This window comes from Bombina bombina, chromosome 4, assembly GCF_027579735.1.
Source record: "Bombina bombina isolate aBomBom1 chromosome 4, aBomBom1.pri, whole genome shotgun sequence".
NCBI classification, from domain to species: Eukaryota; Metazoa; Chordata; class Amphibia; order Anura; family Bombinatoridae; genus Bombina; species Bombina bombina.
In genome coordinates, this window is record NC_069502.1 from 258507240 (window position 1) to 258527807 (window position 20568).

At 40.9% G+C, this 20568-nt stretch overlaps 1 protein-coding gene across 1 annotated transcript in view; it reads left to right on the plus strand.

Moving 5' to 3' along the window:
• LOC128656178 (GRB10-interacting GYF protein 2) overlaps positions 1–20568 on the plus strand; it is a 131426-nt gene that overhangs the window by 10493 nt on the left and 100365 nt on the right. The window contains exon 2 of the mRNA XM_053709924.1: positions 16285–16368. Coding sequence (XP_053565899.1) covers positions 16328–16368 — 41 coding nt within the window. The 5' untranslated portion in view covers positions 16285–16327. The remainder of the gene's footprint in view (positions 1–16284; positions 16369–20568) is intronic.

Genomic DNA, 20568 nt, shown 5'->3' on the forward strand with positions numbered 1-20568 from the left:
TGGTTGCGGCAATGGACGTAGTCCCTTTTGCCCGAATTCATCTCGGACCACTGCAACTGTGCATGCTCAAACAGTGGGATGGGGATTATGCAGATTTGTCTCCTCAAATACAAATGGACCAGAAAACCAGAGACTCTCTTCTCTGGTGGTTGTCTCAGGGAATGAGTTTCCGCAGGCTGGAGTGGATCATTGTTACGACCGATGCCAGTCTGTTAGGCTGGGGTGCGGTCTGGGACTCCCTGAAAGCTCAGGGTCTATGGTCTCGGGAAGAATCTCTTCTCCCGATAAACATTTTGGAGCTGAGAGCGATATTCAATACGCTCCAGGCGTGGCCTCAACTAGCGGAGGCCAAATTCATCAGATTTCAGTCGGACAACATCACAACTGTAGCGTACATCAATCATCAGGGAGGAACAAAGAGTTCCCTAGCGATGAAGGAAGTATCCAAAATCATCAAATGGGCGGAGGATCACTCCTGCCATCTATCTGCAATTCACATCCCAGGGGTAGACAACTGGGAGGCGGATTTTCTAAGTCGTCAGACTTTCCATCTGGGGGAGTGGGAACTCCACCCGGAGGTTTTTGCTCAGCTGACCCAGCTATGGGGCACTCCAGAATTGGATTTGATGGCGTCCCGTCAGAGCGCCAAACTTCCCCTTTACGGATCCAGATCCAGGGATCCCAAGGCGGCATTGATAGATGCATTAATAGCGCCTTGGTCATTCAGTCTAGCTTATGTCTTTCCACTGTTTCCTCTTCTTCCTCGGTTAGTAGCCAGAATCAAACAGGAGAGGGCTTCGGTAATTTTGATAGCACCTGCGTGGCCACGCAGGACTTGGTATGCAGACCTAGTGGACATGTCATCGGTCCCACCATGGAAACTGCCATTGAGGCAGGATCTTCTAATTCAAGGTCCTTTCAAGCATCCAAATCTAGTTTCTCTGCAACTGACTGCTTGGAGATTGAACGCTTAATTCTAGCTAAGCGTGGTTTCTCTGAATCAGTTATAGATACTCTGATACAGGCCAGAAAGCCTGTCACCAGGAAAATTTTCCATAAGATATGGCGGAAATATCTTTGTTGGTGTGAATACAAGGGTTAATCAATAAGAAAGGTAGAAAGGTGCGCTAGGACAAATGATCACCATACACCCCCTTAAAAGACAAATCCCTGCAAATGTCTAAATTGAAGTGAAAAAGATACAGAAATAATAAGGGAGGCGCTTAAAGCCAAAGGTATCAACACTTAAAAACAATTTAATAAAAGCATATACATAAACAGTGATACATATATAAAGTGACGTCTCCCCAACCTTAAATAAAGCTGTTATTAAAGCTATAATCTAAAATGAAAAGATTGATAAAAAATTCCACAGATGTTAAAACAATAATAATCAGAAGTGCCTACGTGGTAATTAATACAAACGTTAAAGTCTTATCTCCAAAGAAACGAATCAGTAGTCAATGTCCGTAACTGAATAATACCACCAAGCTGCCTTAAAAAGTAAAACCGTAGCTGCCAAATGTGAGGTGTAAAGTCAGTTTGAAATCCAAAGCTCTCTTACTATGTAAGATAATTCTATGCCAAAACCATGTACTTTACCAGATAAAGATTCGTCAAGTGAAGATCTTTCCCCCTCGCCTGGTCCTCACCTCGAGCGGGGCTAACTGCAACTTTGGCGTCTGATGTCACAGAAAGGAGTTCCGGCTATAGGAAGAGGCCGATTCCTGCGCTCCCTTCTATGCGCTATGATCACGGTCCTCTTTGATGAGCCCTGCACTTAGTGCTGATAGCACGCAGGGGACTGGATAACAAGGTGATAAAGTAGATGTCAAAAAGCTGTATATCCAAACACAGAGGCTTTGCTCCTTGTAAGAGAGAAATTGTTCCAATAATATAACCCGGGTTATTAAATGAGATTCCAAAGATAGAGTAGTTATCCAAGTGGATAAATAACAACAACAATGCCAGCACATACGACGCGTTTCGCCCACCTGTGGGCTTTATCAAGATCTTAATAATAGCCGGAACTCCTTTCTGTGACATCAGACGCCAAAGTTGCAGTTAGCCCCGCTCGAGGTGAGGACCGGGCGAGGGGGAAAGATCTTCACTTGACGAATCTTTATCTGGTAAAGTACATGGTTTTGGCATAGAATTATCTTACATAGTAAGAGAGCTTTGGATTTCAAACTGACTTTACACCTCACATTTGGCAGCTACGGTTTTACTTTTTAAGGCAGCTTGGTGGTATTATTCAGTTACGGACATTGACTACTGATTCGTTTCTTTGGAGATAAGACTTTAACGTTTGTATTAATTACCACGTAGGCACTTCTGATTATTATTGTTTTAACATCTGTGGAATTTTTTATCAATCTTTTCATTTTAGATTATAGCTTTAATAACAGCTTTATTTAAGGTTGGGGAGACGTCCCTTTATATATGTATCACTGTTTATGTATATGCTTTTATTAAATTGTTTTTAAGTGTTGATACCTTTTGGCTTTAAGCGCCTCCCTTATTATTTCTGTATCTTGAATACAAGGGTTACTCGTGGAGTAAGGTTAGGATTCCAAGGATATTGTCTTTTCTCCAAGAAGGTTTGGAGAAAGGTCTGTCAGCTAGTTCCTTAAAGGGACAGATATCTGCTCTGTCTATCCTGTTACACAAGCGTCTGGCAGCTATACCAGACGTCCAGGCGGTTGCACAGGCTCTAGTTAGAATCAAGCCTGTCTACAGACCTGTGGCTCCACCATGGAGTCTAAATATAGTTCTTTCAGTTCTTCAAGAGGTTCCGTTTGAACCTTTGCATTCCATAGATATTAAGTTATTATCTTGTAAAGTTTTTTTTTTTTAGTAGCTATTTCTTCTGCTCGAAGAGTTTCTGAATTGTCTGCTTTGCAGTGTAATTCACCCTACCTGGTGTTCCATGCAGATAAGGTTGTTTTGCGTACCGAACCTGGTTTCCTTCCAAAAGTGGTTTCTAATAAGAATATTAACCAGGAAATCCTTGTTCCTTCTCTGTTACCTAATCCAGTTTCTAAGACGGAACGACTGTTGCACAATCTTGATGTGTTTCGTGCTTTAAAATTCTATTTAAAAGCAACTAAAGATTTCACACAAACATCATCCTTGTTTGTTGTGTATTCTGGTAAGAGGAGAGGTCAGAAAGCGACTGCTACCTCTCTTTCCTTCTGGCTGACAAGCATCATCCGATTGGCTTATGAGACTGCTGGATGGCAGCCTCCTGAACGAATTACAGCTCATTCTACCAGAGCTGTGGCTTCCACATGGGCTTTCAAGAATAAGGCTTCTATTGAACAGATTTGTAAGGCAGCGACTTGGTCTTCACTGCATACATTTGCCAAATTTTACAAATTCGATACTTTTGCTTCTTCAGAGGCTATTTTTGGGAGAGAGGTTTTGCAAGCAGTGGTGCCTTCCGTTTAGGTTACCTGACCTTCATCCGTGTCCTAAAGCTTTGGTATTGGTATCCCACAAGAAAGGATGAATCCGTGGACTGGATACACCATGTAAGAGAAAACAGAATTTATGCTTACCTGATAAATTACTTTCTCTTACGGGGTATCCAGTCCACGGCCCGCCCTGGCAATTAAGTCAGGTTCAAATTTATTTTAGTAAACTACAGTCATCACTGCACCCTATAGTTTCTCCTTTTTCTCCTAACCGTCGGTCGAATGACTGTGGGGGCGGAGCCTGAGGGGAGCTATATGGACAGCTTTGCTGTGTGCTCTCTTTGCCACTTCCTGTAGGGATTGAGAATATCCCACAAGTAAGGATGAATCCGTGGACTGGATACACCGTAAGAGAAAGTAATTTATCAGGTAAGCATAAATTCTGTTTTTAAGCATCTTTCTAATTTACTCCTATTAATTTTTCTTCGTTCTCTTGTTATCTTTATTTTAAAAAGCAAGAATGTAAGCATAGGAGCTGGCCCATTTTTGGTTCAGCACCTGGGTAGCTTTTTCTGATTGGTGTTTAAATGTAGTCACCATTCAGCAAGCGCTACCCAGGTGCTGAACCAAAAATGGGCTGTATCCTAGGCTTACATTCAAATAAAGATATCAATAGAACTATTTTGTTAGAGTATGCTTGCTTCAGGGTTTTCTATGACCTGAGGAGACCTGTGGAAGTGCAGTACAGTGATATGCAATATAGTGAGTTAAACCTGCCCCAAGACTCTAGCCTCCCTTACACTGTATTCTCTCATTTCCTGTAGTTCCTTGCCCTGAAGTCACGGCCTACAATCAGCTTCATAAAGTGTCATTTGCCTAGTCCTCTACAACATTTAACACCCCACCCATTTCTGTACCTGGGTATCACTACAGCACGCGGTATGCCTTGCAGCACACAACATGGCAATCAACTTTTACTATAGATGTGAAAGCTGTCTGTGGCTGCCAAGTCTGGACTGGGAGCATAATGGCAACATTATAGGGATGTGTCATGGGTTGCCCAGATCTTCCAAATGTTATGGTGGTAGAGGAACCTTCAGGTTTTTTTTGAGCCTGGTGTATTGTAGCAGGGCTTTACAAATCCACAGAGCACAGAATGTCATTTCTGGTTCATGACTATTTAGAGTGTTAAAGTGACAATCTAGTCAAAATTAAACTTTCATGATTCAGATAGGGCATGCAATTTTCAACGACCTCTTATTTACTTTATCAACTTTTCTTTGTTAAACGCTAAACCTAGGTAGTCTCAAATGCTAATTTTTTAAGCCCTTGAAGGCCGCCTTTTCTCCCAGTGCATTTTGACAGTTTTTCGCAGCTAGACAGCGCTAGTTCACGTGTGCCATAGATAACATTGTGTTCACTCCCTTTGCGTTATTTATGTATTTATGAGTCGGCAACAATTGCAGGTTGCCTTTAAAGGGACATGAAACCCAAAAAAATTATTTCATGATTAAGATAGAGAATACAATTTTAAACAACTTACCAATTTACTTCTATTTTGCTTCCTTCTCTTGTTTCCCTTTGCTGAATGGTTTATCTAGGAAAGCTCAGGAACAGAAAAGAACCTAGGTTCTAGCTGCTGATTGGTGGCTGCATATATATATACCGATTTTCATTGGCTCACCCATGTGTTCAGTCAGCAACCAGTAGTGCACTTCAACAAAGCATACCAAGAGGATTAAGCAAATTTGATAATAGAAGTAAACTGGAAAGTTGTTTAAAATTGTATGTTATACCTAAATCATGAAAGAAAAAAAATGTGGTTTTTGTGTCCCTTTAACCCCCTAATGACCGATGATGTGCAGGGTGGGTACGTCGTCGGTCTGGGAAAGCGGTGGAAGCGATCCTGATTGCTTCAAGCCGCTTTTCGCTTATTGCAATGATGCCTCGAGATAGAGGCATCCTGCAATAACACCCCTTTGCCATCCGATGCAGAGAGAGTCACTCTGTGGCCCTCTCTGCACCAGATATTGATGGCCGGTATCGTGGGTGGGTGGCCATCGATGAGCCCTATGACGTGGGCGGAGGTAGCCTGGGGGTGTACTGACGCGGGGGGAGGGAGCGGGTGGGAACCGCTACTTCTACAATTGTGGGGAGGGAAGGGAGCTTTTTGGGACGGATCAGGGGGTGTGATGTGTCAGGTCTTAGACTGATCTCTACACTAAAGCTAAAATTAACCCTGCAAGCTCCCTAAAAGCTACCTTATTAACCCCTTTACTGCTAGACATAATACACGTGTGATGTGCAGCAGCATTTAGCGGGCTTCTAATTACCAAAAAGCAATGCCAAAGCAATATATGCCTGTTATTTCTGATCAAAGGGGATCCCAGAGAAGCATTTACAACCATTTATGCCACAATTACACAAATTGTTTGTAAATAATTTCAGTGAGAAACCTAAAGTTTGTGAAAAAGTGAACAATTCTTTTAATTTTATCGCATTTAGCAGTGAAAGGGTGGCATGAAATATACCAAAATGGGCCTAGATCAATACTTTGGGATGTCTTCTAAAAAAATATACACGTCAAGGAATATTCAGGGATTCCTGAAAGATTTCAGTGATCCAATGTAACTAGCGCTGGTTTTGAAAAAAAGTGGTTTGGAAATAGCAAAGTGCTACTTGTATTTATTGCCCTATAACTTGCAAAAAAAGCAAAGAACATGTTAACATTGGGTATTTCTAAACTCAGGACAAAATTTAGAAACTATTTAGCATGGGTGTTTTTTGGTGGTTGTAGATGTGTAACAGATTTTGGGGGTCAAAGTTAGAAAAAGTGTTGTTTTTTTTCCATTTTTCATAATTTTTTTAAATTTTTTTTATAGTAAATTATAAGATATGATGAAAATAATGGTATTTTTTGATAGTTCATTTAATGGCGAGAAAAACGATATATAATGTGTGGGTACAGTAAATGAGTAAGGAAAATTACAGCTAAACACAAACACCGCAAAAATGTAAAAATAGCCTTGGTCCCAAACGGACAGAAAATGGAAAAGTGCTGTGGTCATTAAGGGGTTAAGTGCATTTTATTGGCTTTTCACTGCAAGACAGTGCTAGTTAATGTGTCATATAGATAAAACTGTGCTCACTTACACAATTATAAGTAAATCAGCACCTATTGGCTAAAATGCAAGTCTGTCAAAAGAACTGAAATAAGGGAGCAGTCTGCAGAGGCTTAGATACAAGTTAATCACAGAGGTAAAAAGTATATCAATTGTTGGTTATGCAAAACTGGGGAATGGGTAATAAAGGGATTATCTATCTTTTGAAACACTATAAATTCTGGAGTAGACTTTCCTTTTAAGTAGGGTTTGAGAAACTTTATCTAAGAGCCTGTACGAATATTGATTTGCAAGCTACATTATTTTAGCAGCTAGAAAATGTATTTTATACATAGATATGTTTAGAATAATTTTAAAAAGTTAGAATTCAGTGGTAACTTTTTTAGAACCATGATAGTTTCGCGTCTGGTATTTCTAAGGACCAGAGTTAAAGGACCAGTAAATACAGTATATTGGCATAATCAGCAAATGCATGATAAGATAATACAATAGCACTTAATCTGAACTTCAAATGAGTAGTATATTTTTTTTCTGATAAATTTCAAAGTTTTGTCTATTTCCACTCCCACTACATCATGTGACAGCCGTCAGCTAATCACAAATGCATATACGCAGGGCATATGAATAGACAGGTCCGGTTGCCAATGGCAACCTAAATTTCTTGCGGGCAAGTAAAATTTTTAAGTTACCAGCCCGAGCGGTGACCTGACATTTTAATCAGGATAAAAGAAGCAATAATAAAAAATGTCAAATTGCCTTTCACATATGCGCACACACGGGAAAGGAGGGTAGAGAGGGGAGGTTCTTTCTGTTAAATGCATTCAAAGACCTCCCCTTATCTCCATGACTCTTGGTCTTTTCCTTGTCAGTTGCTACTTCCCACCCCTAAAGTTGTCTGCGTGGGAAGACATCCTGCTTGAGCGGTGTGTGTTTCTTCTCTGTGTATGAATGAAGTATATAGTTTATGGTAGGCAGCTTGCTCACGTACATTATGCTGACGTACTCCAGGGTCCTCTGCAGTACTTCAGCACAATGTACACGAGCAAGCTGCCTATCATAACAATATAGAGCAGTGCACAATTTTTCTGGATGATATTAATGCTCCAAAAACTGACTTTACCAATTAGTAGAGAACATTCCATTCTCCATGCACCCAGTCAAATCTGCTTGCACGGCACTGACAGTCGCGCTAGTAGTTGAAAGACAGCTGGGCAGAAAGGGGGGGGGAAAGTATTTTTAAAATGCTCGTTATGTCACTGTTCATTGTCCAGCTAAATCCAGTACCGCTCATAGCGCTATAGGGTGAAGGGTAATACCACCAGAGAAATTGTATAAAATGGATAAATATCTAGAGGTCCCTACTTACACTGTTTTTCCAGTCCCTAAAAGGATTTCAGACATTACTAAGGAATGGGATAGACCAGGCATTCCGTTGTCTCCCCCTCTTACTTTTAAGAAAATGTTTCCCATATCTGACACCATTCGGGATTCCTGGCAGACGGTCCCTAAGGTGGAGGGTGCTATTTCTACCCTGGCTAAGTGTACAACTATACCTATTGAGGACAGTTGTGCTTTCAAAGATCCTATGGATAAAAAATCAGAGGGTCTTCTAAAGAAATTGTTTATTCATCAGGGTTTTCTTCTATAACCTATAGCGTGCATTGTTCCTGTAACTACTGCAGCTTCTTTTTGGTTCGAGGCTCTGGAGGAGGCTCTTCAGGTTGAGACTAGTGATGTTGCGAATTGTTCGCCGGCGAACATAGCTTGTTCGCAGCGGCGGGCGAACATATGCGATGTTCGATCCGCCCCCTATTCGTCATCGAGTAAACTTTGACCCTGTATCTCAGTCTGCAGACACTTCAACCAATCAGCAGCAGACACTCCCTCCCAGACCCTCCCAGCTCCTGGACAGCAGCCATTTTAGATTAATTCGGAATCTGCATTGTGAGTGAGAGGAGGGACAGTGTAGCTACTGCTGATTTCATAGGGAAATTGATAGCTAGGCTACTGTATTCAGTGTCCACTACAGTCCTGAAGGACTCATCTGATCTCTGCTGTAAGGACAGCACCCCAAAAAGCCCTTTTTAGGGCTAGAACATCAGTCCTTTTTTTTTTTTTTTTTTTGATTGTGAAACATCAGTCTGCTAGTGTAATCTAATAGCAGTTGCCTGCCTGCCTGCCAGCGTGTGTGCCAGGCCCACTTGCTAAGTGCCACCACTCATATCTGTTGTAACAGTAGTGTAAATTTAAAAAAACAAACAAACTTTTTTGACTGCGAAACATCAGAGGGTGTTCACGTATTTCATATAGATAACACTGTGCTTGTGCACGAGAAGTTATCTGTAAGCAGGCACTGATTGGCTAGACTGCAAGTCTGTCAAAAGAACTGAAAAAAGGGGCAGTTTGCAGAGTCTTAGATACAAGATAATCACATAGGTTAAAAGTATATTATTATAAATGTTAGTTATGCAAAACTGGGAAATGGGTAATAAAGGGATTATCTTTTAAAACAATAAAAATTCTGATGTAGACTGTCCCTTTAAACGGGGAGTTTGGTCTGTCACTGTGAAGCGGGCGTAACCCTTACACTACCTGATCGATACAACATCATACCTGATTTTTTAAAGCACGTTATTCCAAACTATTTAGGAATGTTAGGTGATTTATGCCCTTTATGGATTAAAACCAGACTCTGCATCAACTATGTAATTTTCCATGGGAGTTTTGCCATGGATCCCCCTCCGGCATGCCACAGTCCAGGTCTTAGTCCCCTTGAAACAACTTTTCCATCACTATTGTGGCCAGAAAGAGTCCCTGTTGGTTTTAAAGTTCGCCTGCCTATTGAAGTCAATGGCGGTTCGCCCGTTCGCGAACAGTTGCGGAAGTTCAAGTCCGCCATTCGCAAACCGAAATTTTTAGGTTCGCAATAACACTAGTTGAGGCCCCATTAGATGATATTCTGGATAGAATTAGGGCTCTCAAGCTAGCTAATTCTTTTATTACCGATACCGCTTTTCAAATGGCTAAATTAGCGGCAAAAAATGCAGGCTTTGCCATTCTAGCGCGTAGAGCGTTATGGCTTAAGTCTTTTTAGCTATTCCTTTTAAAGGTAAGACCCTATTCGGGCCTGAACTAAAGGAAATCATTTCTGACATTACTGGAGGTAAAGGTCATGCCCTTCCTCAGGACAAGACTGTTAAAATGAGGGCTAAACAAAATAATTTTCGTTCCTTTCGAAACTTTAAAGGTGGACCCTCTACTTCCTCCCCTGCCACAAAGCAGGTGGGGAATTTGGCACAATCCAAGTCAGTCTGGAGACCTAACCAGGCCTGGAATAAAGGTAAACAGGCCAAGAAGCCCACTGCTGGTACCAAGACAGCATGAAGGGGCAGCCCCCGATCTGGGACCGGATCTAGTAGGGGGCAGACTTTCTCTCTTCGCTCAGGCTTGGGCAATGGACGTTCAGGATCCCTGGGCATTAGAAATCGTGACCCAGGGGTATCGACTAGAATTCAAGGATTTTCTCCCAAGAGGGAGATTTCATCTTTCCCGTTTCTGTAGACCAGACAAAAAGAGAGGTGTTCTTACGCTGTGTAGAAGACCTATATACCATGGGTGTAATCTGCCCAGTTCCAAATCTAGAACAGGGGCAGGGGTTTTACTCAAATCTGTTCGTGGTTCCCAAAAAAGAGGGAACTTTCAGACCGATTTTAGATCTCAAATGCCTAAACAAATTTCTCAGAGTCCCATCGTTCAAGATGGAGACCATACAAACAATTTTACCAATGATCCAGGAAGGTCAATATATGACCACCGTGGATTTGAAGGATGCGTATCTTCACATTCCTATCCACAAAGATCATCACCAGTTTCTCAGGTTCGCCTTCCTGGACAAAAACACTACCAGTTTGTGGCCCTTCCTTTCGGGTTGGCCACAGCTCCCAGAATCTTCACAAAGGTGCTAGGGTCCCTTCTGGCGGTTCTAAGGCCGCGGGGCATAGCAGTGGCGCCCTATCTGGACGATATTTTGATTCAGGCATCAACTTACCATCTAGCCAAATCTCGCACGGACATCGTGTTGGCTTTTCTAAGAACTCACGGGTAGAAGGTGAACATACAAAAGAGTTCACTAGTTCCACTGACAAGAGTTCCATTCCTAGGAACTCTGATAGACTCGGTAGACATGAAAATTTTTCTGACTGAGGTCAGAAAGTCAAAGATCCTAACTTCTTGCTGAGCACTTCATTTCATTCCTCAGCCATCAGTGGCGCAGTGTATGGAGGTCATTGGGTTAATGGTAGCAGCAATGGACATTGTTCCGTTTGCTCGCTTACATCTCAGACCACTGCAGCTGTGCATGCTCAGACAGTGGAATGGGGATTATGTGGATTTATCTCCTCAGATAAATCTGGATCTAGAGACCAGAGACTCTCTCTTCTTTGGTGGTTGTCACAGGATCATCTGTCCCAGGGAATGTGCTTCCGCAGGCCAGCATGGGTCATAGTGACGACAGACGCCAGCCTCTTGGGCTGGGGTGCAGTCTGGAATTCCCTGAAGACTCAGGGTGTTTGGACTCAGGAGGAGTCCCTACTACCAATAAATATTCTGGAACTGAGAGCAATATTCAACGCGCTTCAAGCGTGACCTCAGTTGGCTTTGGCCAAATTCATAAGATTCCAGTCGGACAATATCACGACTGTAGCATATATCAATCATCAAGGGGGAACAAAGGGTTCTCTAACGATGACAGAAGTTTCCAAGATAATTCGATGGTCAGAGACTCACTCTTGCCATCTATCAGCAATCTATATCCCAGGAGTAGAGAACTGGGAAGCGGATTTTCTAAGTCGTCAGACTTTTCACCTGGGGGAGTGGGAGCTCCATCCGGAGATGTTTGCGGCATTGATCAGTCAATGGGGCACACCGGAATTGGATCTGATGGCATCTCGTCAGAATGCCAAACTTCCTTGTTACGGGTCCAGATCAAGGGATCCCCAAGCAGTACTGATAGATGCTCTAGCAGTACCTTGGTCGTTCAACCTGGCTTATGTGTTTCCTCCTTTTCCTCTCCTACCTTGTCTGATTGCCAGAATCAAACACGAGAGGGCTTCGGTAATCCTGATAGCGCCTTCGTGGCCACGCAGGACTTGGTATTCAGATCTAGTGGAAATGTCATCTCTGCCACCGTGGAAACTGCCACTGAGACAGGACCTTCTAATCCAAGATCCGTTCCAACATCCATATCTAAATTCTCTGCAGCTGACTGCCTGGAGATTGAATGCTTGATTTTATCTAAGCGTGGATTCTCTGAGCCGGTCATTGATACCTTGATTCAGGCTTGCAAGCCTGTCACTAGGAAAATTTACCATAAGATATGGCGTAAATATCTTTATTGGTGTGAATCCAAGGGCTACTCATGGAGTAGGGTTAGGATTCCTAGGATTTTGTCCTTTCTCCAAGAAGGATTGGAGAAGGGATTATCAGCTAGTTCCTTAAAGGGACAAATTTCTGCTTTGTCAATTTTACTACACAAGCGTCTGGCGGATGTCCCAGACGTTCAGTCTTTTTGTCAGGCTTTAGTCAAAATCAAGCCTGTGTTTAAACCTGTTGCTCCGCCATGGAGTTTGAATTTAGTTCTCAATTTTCTTCAAGGGGTTCCGTTTGAACCCATGCATTCCATAGATATTAAGCTTTTATCTTGGAAAGTTTTGTTTTTAGTTGCTATCTCTTCTGCTCAAAGAGTTTCTGAGCTTTCTGCGTTACAATGTGACTCGCCTTATCTTATATTCCATTCTGATAAGGTGGTTTTGCGTACTAAACCTGGATTCCTTCCTAAGGTTGTTTCAAATAAGAATATTAATCGGGAATTTGTTCCTTCTTTGTGTCCTAATCCTCCTAAGAAGGAGCGTCTGTTGCATAACTTGGACGTGGTACGTGCCTTGAAGTTTTACTTACAAGCGACCAAGGGTTTCCTTCAAACATCTTCTCTATTCGTTTATTCTGGAAAGCGTAGGGGTCAAAAAGCTACGGCTACCTCCTTTCTTTTTGGCTGAAAAGCATCATCCGTTTGGCATACGAGACTGCTGGACAGCAGCCTCCTGAAAAAAATTACAGATCATTTTACTAGAGCATTGGCTTCCACATGGGCTTTTAAAAACGATGCTTCTGTTGAACAGATTTGTAAGGCTGCGACTTGGTCCTCCCTTCATACCTTTTCCAAATTTTACAAATTTGATACTTTTGCTTTTTCTGAGGCTATTTTTGGGAGAAAAGTTCTTCAAGCAGTGGTGCCTTCTGTTTAGGTATTTGTCTTGTCCCCTCCCTTTCATCCGTGTCCTGTTGCTTTGGTATTGTATCCCACAAGTAAGGATGAATCCGTGGACTCGTCGTATCTAGTAGAAGAGAAGGAAATTTATGCTTACCTGATTGATTTCTTCTATGATTCGACGAGTCCACGGCCCTCCCTGTCATTTTAGACAGATTATATTTTTGTTTTCAAACTTCAGTCACTTCTGCGCCTTTTTAGTTTCTCCTTTTTCTTCCTATACCTTCGTCGAATGACTGGGGGGTGGAGTCAAGGGAGGAGCTATATAGACAGCTCTGCTGTGGTGCTCTTTGCCACTTCCTGTTGGCAGGAGGATAATATCCCACAAGTAAGGATGAATCCGTGGACTCGTCGTATCGTAGGAAAAAAAATCAATTAATCAGGTAAGCATAAATTTCCTTTTTTATTATTTTTGACCTATCAACATCGTCCTATGAGTTCCCCAAGAGTATAAGTCAAAAAGAATGTTTTGTTTGTTTCTCATAGTGGGCCTGAAATAATTTTTGTGTTAGGTGCTTGGTATATCCCAAAGTATTTGATTAGTCTGGTGTGCCATCTGCAGGGTCACATTGTTTTGATTTTTCTGATGGTGGTGATGTTTTTTTATATTTGGACAATTCATCTGTTAAAGGGACATTCTAGTAAAAAATAAACTTTCATGATTCAGATAGGGCATGTGATTTTAAACAACTTTACAATTTACTTTTATCAGTTTTGCTTTGTACTCTTGGTATTCTTATTTAAAAGATAAACCTAGGTAGGTCATATGTTCATTTTAGCCCTTGAAGGCCGCCTCTTAACTAAATGCATTTTGACAGTTTTTCACAACTAGAGGGCGTTGGTTCATGTGTGCCATATAGATAACATTGTGCTCATGCACATGGAGTTACCTAGGAGTCAGCACTGTTTGGCTAAAATGCATGTCTGTCAAAAGAAGGGGGCAGTCGGCAGAGTCTTAGATAAAAGATAATCAGAGGTAAAAAGTATATTAATATAACCGTGTTGGTTATGCAAAACTGGGGAATGGGTAACAAAGGGATTATCTATCTTTTTAAACAATAAACAATCTGGTGTAGACTGTCCCTTAAAAGCAGGCAAAGACAGTTTATTCACAACTTGAGCCTTTGGGGTTTGTTTGAATTCAAATTTTTGTCATGGGTGACAGAGGGACATTGGAAATTTCATTTGGAAATTCCAAAGTGGTCTGGGAGTACACCATTAACTAGTAGTCTTGCTCCTAGACAATGCATGTTATGAGCATATTTTACTTACATCCAATTTTAATCAGTGAGGCTTTAAGGAATTCCCAGCATACATAGGGCTAGATTTATCAAGCCCCTACGGCAGCAAGTTCTCACAAGAACTTGCTGGCCGTGATTTATTAAGCAACGGTCACCAGACCGCTGCTTCCCTAAACTCTTCGCCACCTCTAAACTGGCGAAATTCAAACTCCTCGGTCCAGTCCGACCGAGGAGATTGACAGCTCCTGCCCGCGCGGGCAGGGGGCGGGATGCACGCGAGCGCAAAATTGCGCTCGTGTGTAATGCCAAATACCTGCGGGTAATTTCGCCCCGCCACAGGCGAGCTGAGACGTACAGGGGCGCGTATATGCGCCCCTTTACGCCTCAGCTATAATAAATCTAGCCCTTAGTTGAATGCTTTCTCCGCATCTTTTGAGACTAGCAGCTTCTGTATGTTTTGATTCTGTTTGCTTTAATAGCTGTATGGTCCTTTTACGTTTTTTTCATTTGCTTTGCATAAAGTGATAAATCCCACTTGATCTTTATGGAGCATGATGGTACTGAGCCGAAGTACTAAACTTCTGCAAATATTTTGACCTATGTATCCAGCAGAGATATTGGTCTGTAGTTTTTTTTTTTTTTAGCTATGTCTGAGTGTTTCCCTGGTTTTGGGAAAAGTACTAGGTGTGCTTTGAATGAGTGGGAGAGAGGTTTGTGTCGTCCATAGTGTTATGTAATTGCCCAAGGAATGGAGCTATTTATAGTAAGAATTTGTCAGACCATCTTCACCTGGGGCTTTACCAGTTGGGAGATTGATTACTGCTAATTTCTGTGAATTTGAGAGGCTTGTTTTAAAAACTTTGTTTCTATGAAATTCTGACTAAGTGCTATAAAATAATCTAGCTGCAGAATGTTTCAATCTTCTCCAACGGACTGCAAATTCCCCCCCCCCCCCTCCCCCTTGAATGATTATTTAGCCCCTCATAATAAGTCCTTAAAGATTCTATTTGCTTTCTGGAGATTACTATTTGTCCCACTAATGGAAAGAATTTAAAACTTATTTACGTCATGCTTTAATTTCTGGGCTAAGTGTTGGACATGTTTACTGGCCCCTTCATAATATTTGTTTTAAGTTTAGGGCATGTAGAACCATGTTCTCTTCTCTTCTAATTCAATTAGTTTGGAGCTACTGTGGCTTTTTATGCTTAGTTTCCAGGTATGTTTCAGAGGAATTTAGTCTAAAAATTTAAATTTTCTTTAATATGAGAATATGAATAAAACTTACTAAGAGACTTGCAGCTCATGTAGTGTAAGAATGTTTGACTTTTGTATATTTTTTTTGTTTGAGTAACCTTAAAGGGACAGTATACACTCATTTTTCATATAACTGCATGTAATAGACACTACTATAAAGAATAAGATGCACAGATACTGATATAAAAATCCAGTATAAAACTGTTTAAAAACTTACTTAGAAGCTGCCAGTTTAGCTCTGTGGAAAAGGTAGCTGGAAAGCCCACTGCAAGTGGGAAATAAGACACTCCCCCCTCCCCCTTCTTTTGCATATGAAAAGACCCTTTACACAAACAGGAGCAAGCTGGAGTAGGTATACATCAGTATTCTCATAAAACTTTGGGGCTTGGTTAGGAGTCTGAAAATCAGAGCAATGTTATTTAAAAATAAGCAAAACTGTACATTAAAAAAACAAAAAAACTGTATGGGCTATATAAATAGATCATCTACAAAACATTTATGCAAAGAAAAAATGTGTGTATAATGTCCCTTTAAACATAATTTTGTTCAAGTTTTTAGATTATATTGTAAATGCGGATGTTATCTTGTAGTCTTACCAGTATGCAAAGCTTTCAGTTTTTAGTTGGGTTAATGTTGCTTGGTAAGGCTGAAACCTACTCTTCAATTTCAGTGCTCTTTTAAGAATCGATCAGTGCAAACATATTTTCTAGTATTACGCCAGCTGTATATGAGTTTTTCGTACTGTCTGTTAATACCGCTTGGTAATTTCCACAGAATCTACAATTTATATTTGCTTAAAACTGTTGTGCTAGTGCTAGGTGATTAACTTCATGGTTGTATTTTCTAAAGTAAATAAATTGTGAATAAACATTAAATCAAAGGGTTCATATCTTCATTACCATTATTTCTCTTTAATCTCCCTTCAGATTTTCATTCTCTTTATAAAATATTAAAGAAACAGAAGGCATTATGACAGCCGAGACGCAGACTCTAAACTTTGGTCCTGAATGGTGAGTTGAATGATTTTCTTAGTATTTTTACAATGAAATACAATTATAAAACCTGTAATATCAATCTTCTAAAAGTGATAGAAAAATACTTTCTTTCATAAGATGTTGAAAGCCAATAGGCCTTCACATGTAGGATTAAAATCGTCCTACAGGAGGAGGCAACACTCTCACACTCTGCTTCTCACATGCCGGAAAAGCTGAGTCCCTTAGATGGACAGTTGTGGAAAAAGTGACACTCGCCCCTAAAGGAGGTGATCTAGAGAAATATCTTGGCAAAAGGGAGGTATATTGGATGTTTACTCTTAAGACAAGACTACCAGATGGATTTAATGCCAAATTTGACTTAGTGAATTTCTGGCAATAATATCCAGTGGCTTTTTGTGATAACCATTAGCAACTGAAAGGGCCATATTGACCCAGTCTGGTGTTTGATAAATTACTCTGATAATATCTCTGGAATATAAAAATGGTCATAAAAGGGTCTTAATACTAATATTAATTCATTGCTTGGATATTACTTACACATTGAATCTATGTTAAATGGGATGCACTTGTTGCATAGAGGGACATTGTAATATTCCACTATAGATGTCAATAAGAGACACTAAGCTAGATCTCAGGAGATCAATGCTCTAGTAAATATAATACTTACAAAGGTTAACATAAGTAGTACACATAAAATAGCATGTACTAGATTACTACATAGTTCAAAACTAACAAAGTTTTTTTCTAGCAAATAGGCTTCACTTTAAGAAATAAACTTCCTTGAACTTTTTGGTCCTTGTGCACAAACTGTCTCATGCAAAATAATCATCAGGTGGGATGTTTTGCACTTTAAATACAGGAGAATCAATGAGAATGTATTTCCCCACTTCCTTGCATGTAGAGAGGCTTTTGATATAATCGGTTATGAGACAGATTTTGTATTGTATAATAGGTCTTATACAGCATAATAGGAATAATGTACCTAATAGTTACTCACTAAAGGGTTAATCACAGGGTTGGCACATATGTTTTTTATTGAATGAATGATTAGGATTTGTGTATGTGTTCTTTAGGGCAATGCATCAGAGGTCTATGACTACGGCTCTGCAGAGCTGAAACGCGTTAGACCTAACTGCATTGCCCCTGTTTTTTACCCTGGTTTTGTTGTTTTTAAACGATTTCTCTATATATCTCCTCATCTCTATCTATCATCATCTCATCACATACTAGGGTGGATTTGATGTAAATCACGATTTAAATCACTAGTCAGTAAGACCGATTTTTAAATCGTGGTTTTGATTTCCTTATAATGGCAGAGAAGAGGGTCCATGAAAAACACACTATGGGAAATGCATACAGTCACCCCAAACAGAACATTGAAATATCCCTCCCACTTCCTCTACTTCCCCAGTTATTCTTTGTCTTCATCTACAGGATGTTGACAGAGACGTGCTCTGCTGCAATTCTGGATTGTATGCTCTAAATGGGTAGTTTCCCTTCAATAAAGAGAAAGGGTGTTCTTAGTAGCCATGTAATTCTCTTAGTAGAGTTTTGGTGAATGTTAGCTTCTGGGTGTCGCTGGGAATGTTCCCATGCCTCCTTCCAGTATACTTATGCTATTCTCCCCAGCAGGCAACCAATGTTGGTTACACTGCTTTCCTTTTTTCCACAGGTCCCTGTCAGGATGAGAATTCTACTGTCAGACCTGGGCATCTTAGTCAGCTGTATGGACGACAGAAGACTTCCGATCGGTAAGTCCCTGGATTCCCGTATTCCTTCCATGGCTTGTGGTCTATTTGTGGGATTTTATTACTGTCTGTTGATAAGGGACTTTCATAATTGCTGGGTAGCTTTCAGTGGATCAGGCAAGATGGGAAACTCTTCTAGGGCATTTTTTTTTATTTGGAAAGTATAAGTGGTAGTCCTTTTTTTTTTTTTTTTTTTTTTTTTTTTATTATTATTTTTTTTTTTTTTTTATTGTGCCCTGATACGTTTTTCCCTCAGCGGCTCCGTTTTTAATATAGGATGATTGTATGCATGCCACAGCACGCTGTTTGATGTGCATACATGTTGAAAGCTCTGGGATCTCCAGCATATGTTTTATGAATAATCTGCTTGGAGTGAGTTTCCATTTGGGCATGTGCATAAATAAGTTATATTTGTGCATGTAGGCATGCTTTGAGGAGCACATGGAGTCTAGGACAGTTTGTGTGGGACTACACTTAACAGCTCAGTAGTTTGTCACAACATTTTGACTGCTGGAGCGGGGCGTGGGTTAACACCATTTTCTCAGCCACAGGCAATCCTTCAATATGCACTCCATGCAGGTTAATAGTGAAACTGTTCGATCTATCCAGTACAGCTGCACTGACCTCCTTTTTTGTGGTACCTGTGTCAGACAACCTATGCTCTCTCTGATTTTTTTTAATGAAGGAGTCTTCTCTGTTGAAGAGAATACCTTTTATTTGGCTTATTAGCATTTTCTGATGCTTCTTGTTCTTGTTTCTAGAGTGGGATATATATTTCCTATATAGGTTTTGTTTTCCTGCCTTTCTGCTGTTATAAGCGGAAAATTAGTTGTTAATTTTTCTTATTCCTGAGGACTGTTTTTGAGGGTCTCTGTATTGGGCTCTCGGTTATCTCTTGGGAGTCCAGAGTTTTTAGTTCCTTTGGGAGCATCATTACAAAGGCTTTAACATTCTTTTTCGATGGTAGGGAATGTTGGTTATCTGAGCAGATTGTCTGATGGTTTTCAGAGGTATGATCCCTAGTCTAGGAGGTGTTCTGCGAGATCTGCATAGGTCAGGGCGTCCAGAGATAGGCTTTGGCTTCCCTTTTTTTCTTTGCCTTTTAGTCAGTAAAATTTTAGTCAGGGCTAGCCCTCTATCGTTCTGATACCTTGTGTGATATCTCAGATAATTTTAGAAAGTCTTGTCTCGATTCTTCTGACTAATGAGCACCCTCAAGTTTTTTGTTTTTAGAGGCTATTTTGTCCAAGTCCATAGGTTTGGTTCTCAGATGGTAATTTTGTGGCCTAATGGGTCAATCTGTTTTCAGATCGATGATGTCATTGTTTCCTTTGTGGGCCTCTTGGTGTAGAGCTGTGTTTACCCTGTCTGCTTTGCTAACTGGAGGCACTGAGTTTATCGGTTTCCTCTGGGGATGGAACTTCTAGTGTGGGTCTTCTATCATCCCCAATACTTTGAGCAAGTTTGCTGGAGGTTGATCGGCTAGTATTTGTTTCGGATGTGTTTCCAGAGACACTGATCTATTTCTTTCTAATGACACGGTGAGTCCACGGGATCATCAATTACTGTTGGGAATACCACTCCTGGCCTGCAGGAGGCGACAAAGAGCACCACAGCAGAGCTGTTAAGTATCACTTCCCTTCCCACAAACCCCAGTCATTCTCTTTGCCTCTAGTGCAAGGAGGAGGTGAAGTAATTAAGTGTCCTGATTAAGATTCTTCTATCAAGATTTTTTTATTTTGAAGCCAGGGCAGGATTGCTTTGATCTTCCATCACAAATTGGGTATAGCTGTACTCCACGTTAGTCTCTTCAGGAGAGCTGTGGTGGCTTTAAAGCAGTTAGGAACTTGTGAGGGGGTCCTCACTGCGCTTTTCTAACATTTTGCTGCCCTTTATGCTGTATGCCTGAGTAAGCTTACTCTGTCATGTCATTTACAGGACCCTGTGAGGAGCGACTTCCTCCCATTCCTGATACTGTCTTCCTGTTGTACAGAAGGTGCAGGTAAGTGCCATTTATTCTTTGTTTAAGAACCTGACACCCAAACTAAGATTAATAAAGCACCTTAAACTGGGACATACTGTCTTCCTGAGGCAGGAAGATTTATTAACAGGCTAACAGGGTTCTGTGAGACTTGGATGAGAGACTTAGTTTATTAACTGTTTTATTGGTGGCTCAGGAAAAGGGGGCTATATTTAATTTTTTGTCTCCTTATGTTTTTTTGTGGGCTTTTATTAACGGTTTATTCTGTTTTTTTTCTTAGACGGGCCGTAGTCACTATGGTGACGTCATAGGGGCGGGCTCCTCTTCCCCTGATGCGACGAGCGCTTTTCTCTTGCCGCGTTTTCTCTTGGCGCGTTTTCATCCTCTTAGTCGATATTGTGACTGCATTGTTCAAGGATCCTGCTTCTCAGGGGCTTTCCTTCCAGCAAGTCAGTTTTCGGAGGTCAGGTAGGCGCCACAGCAGAT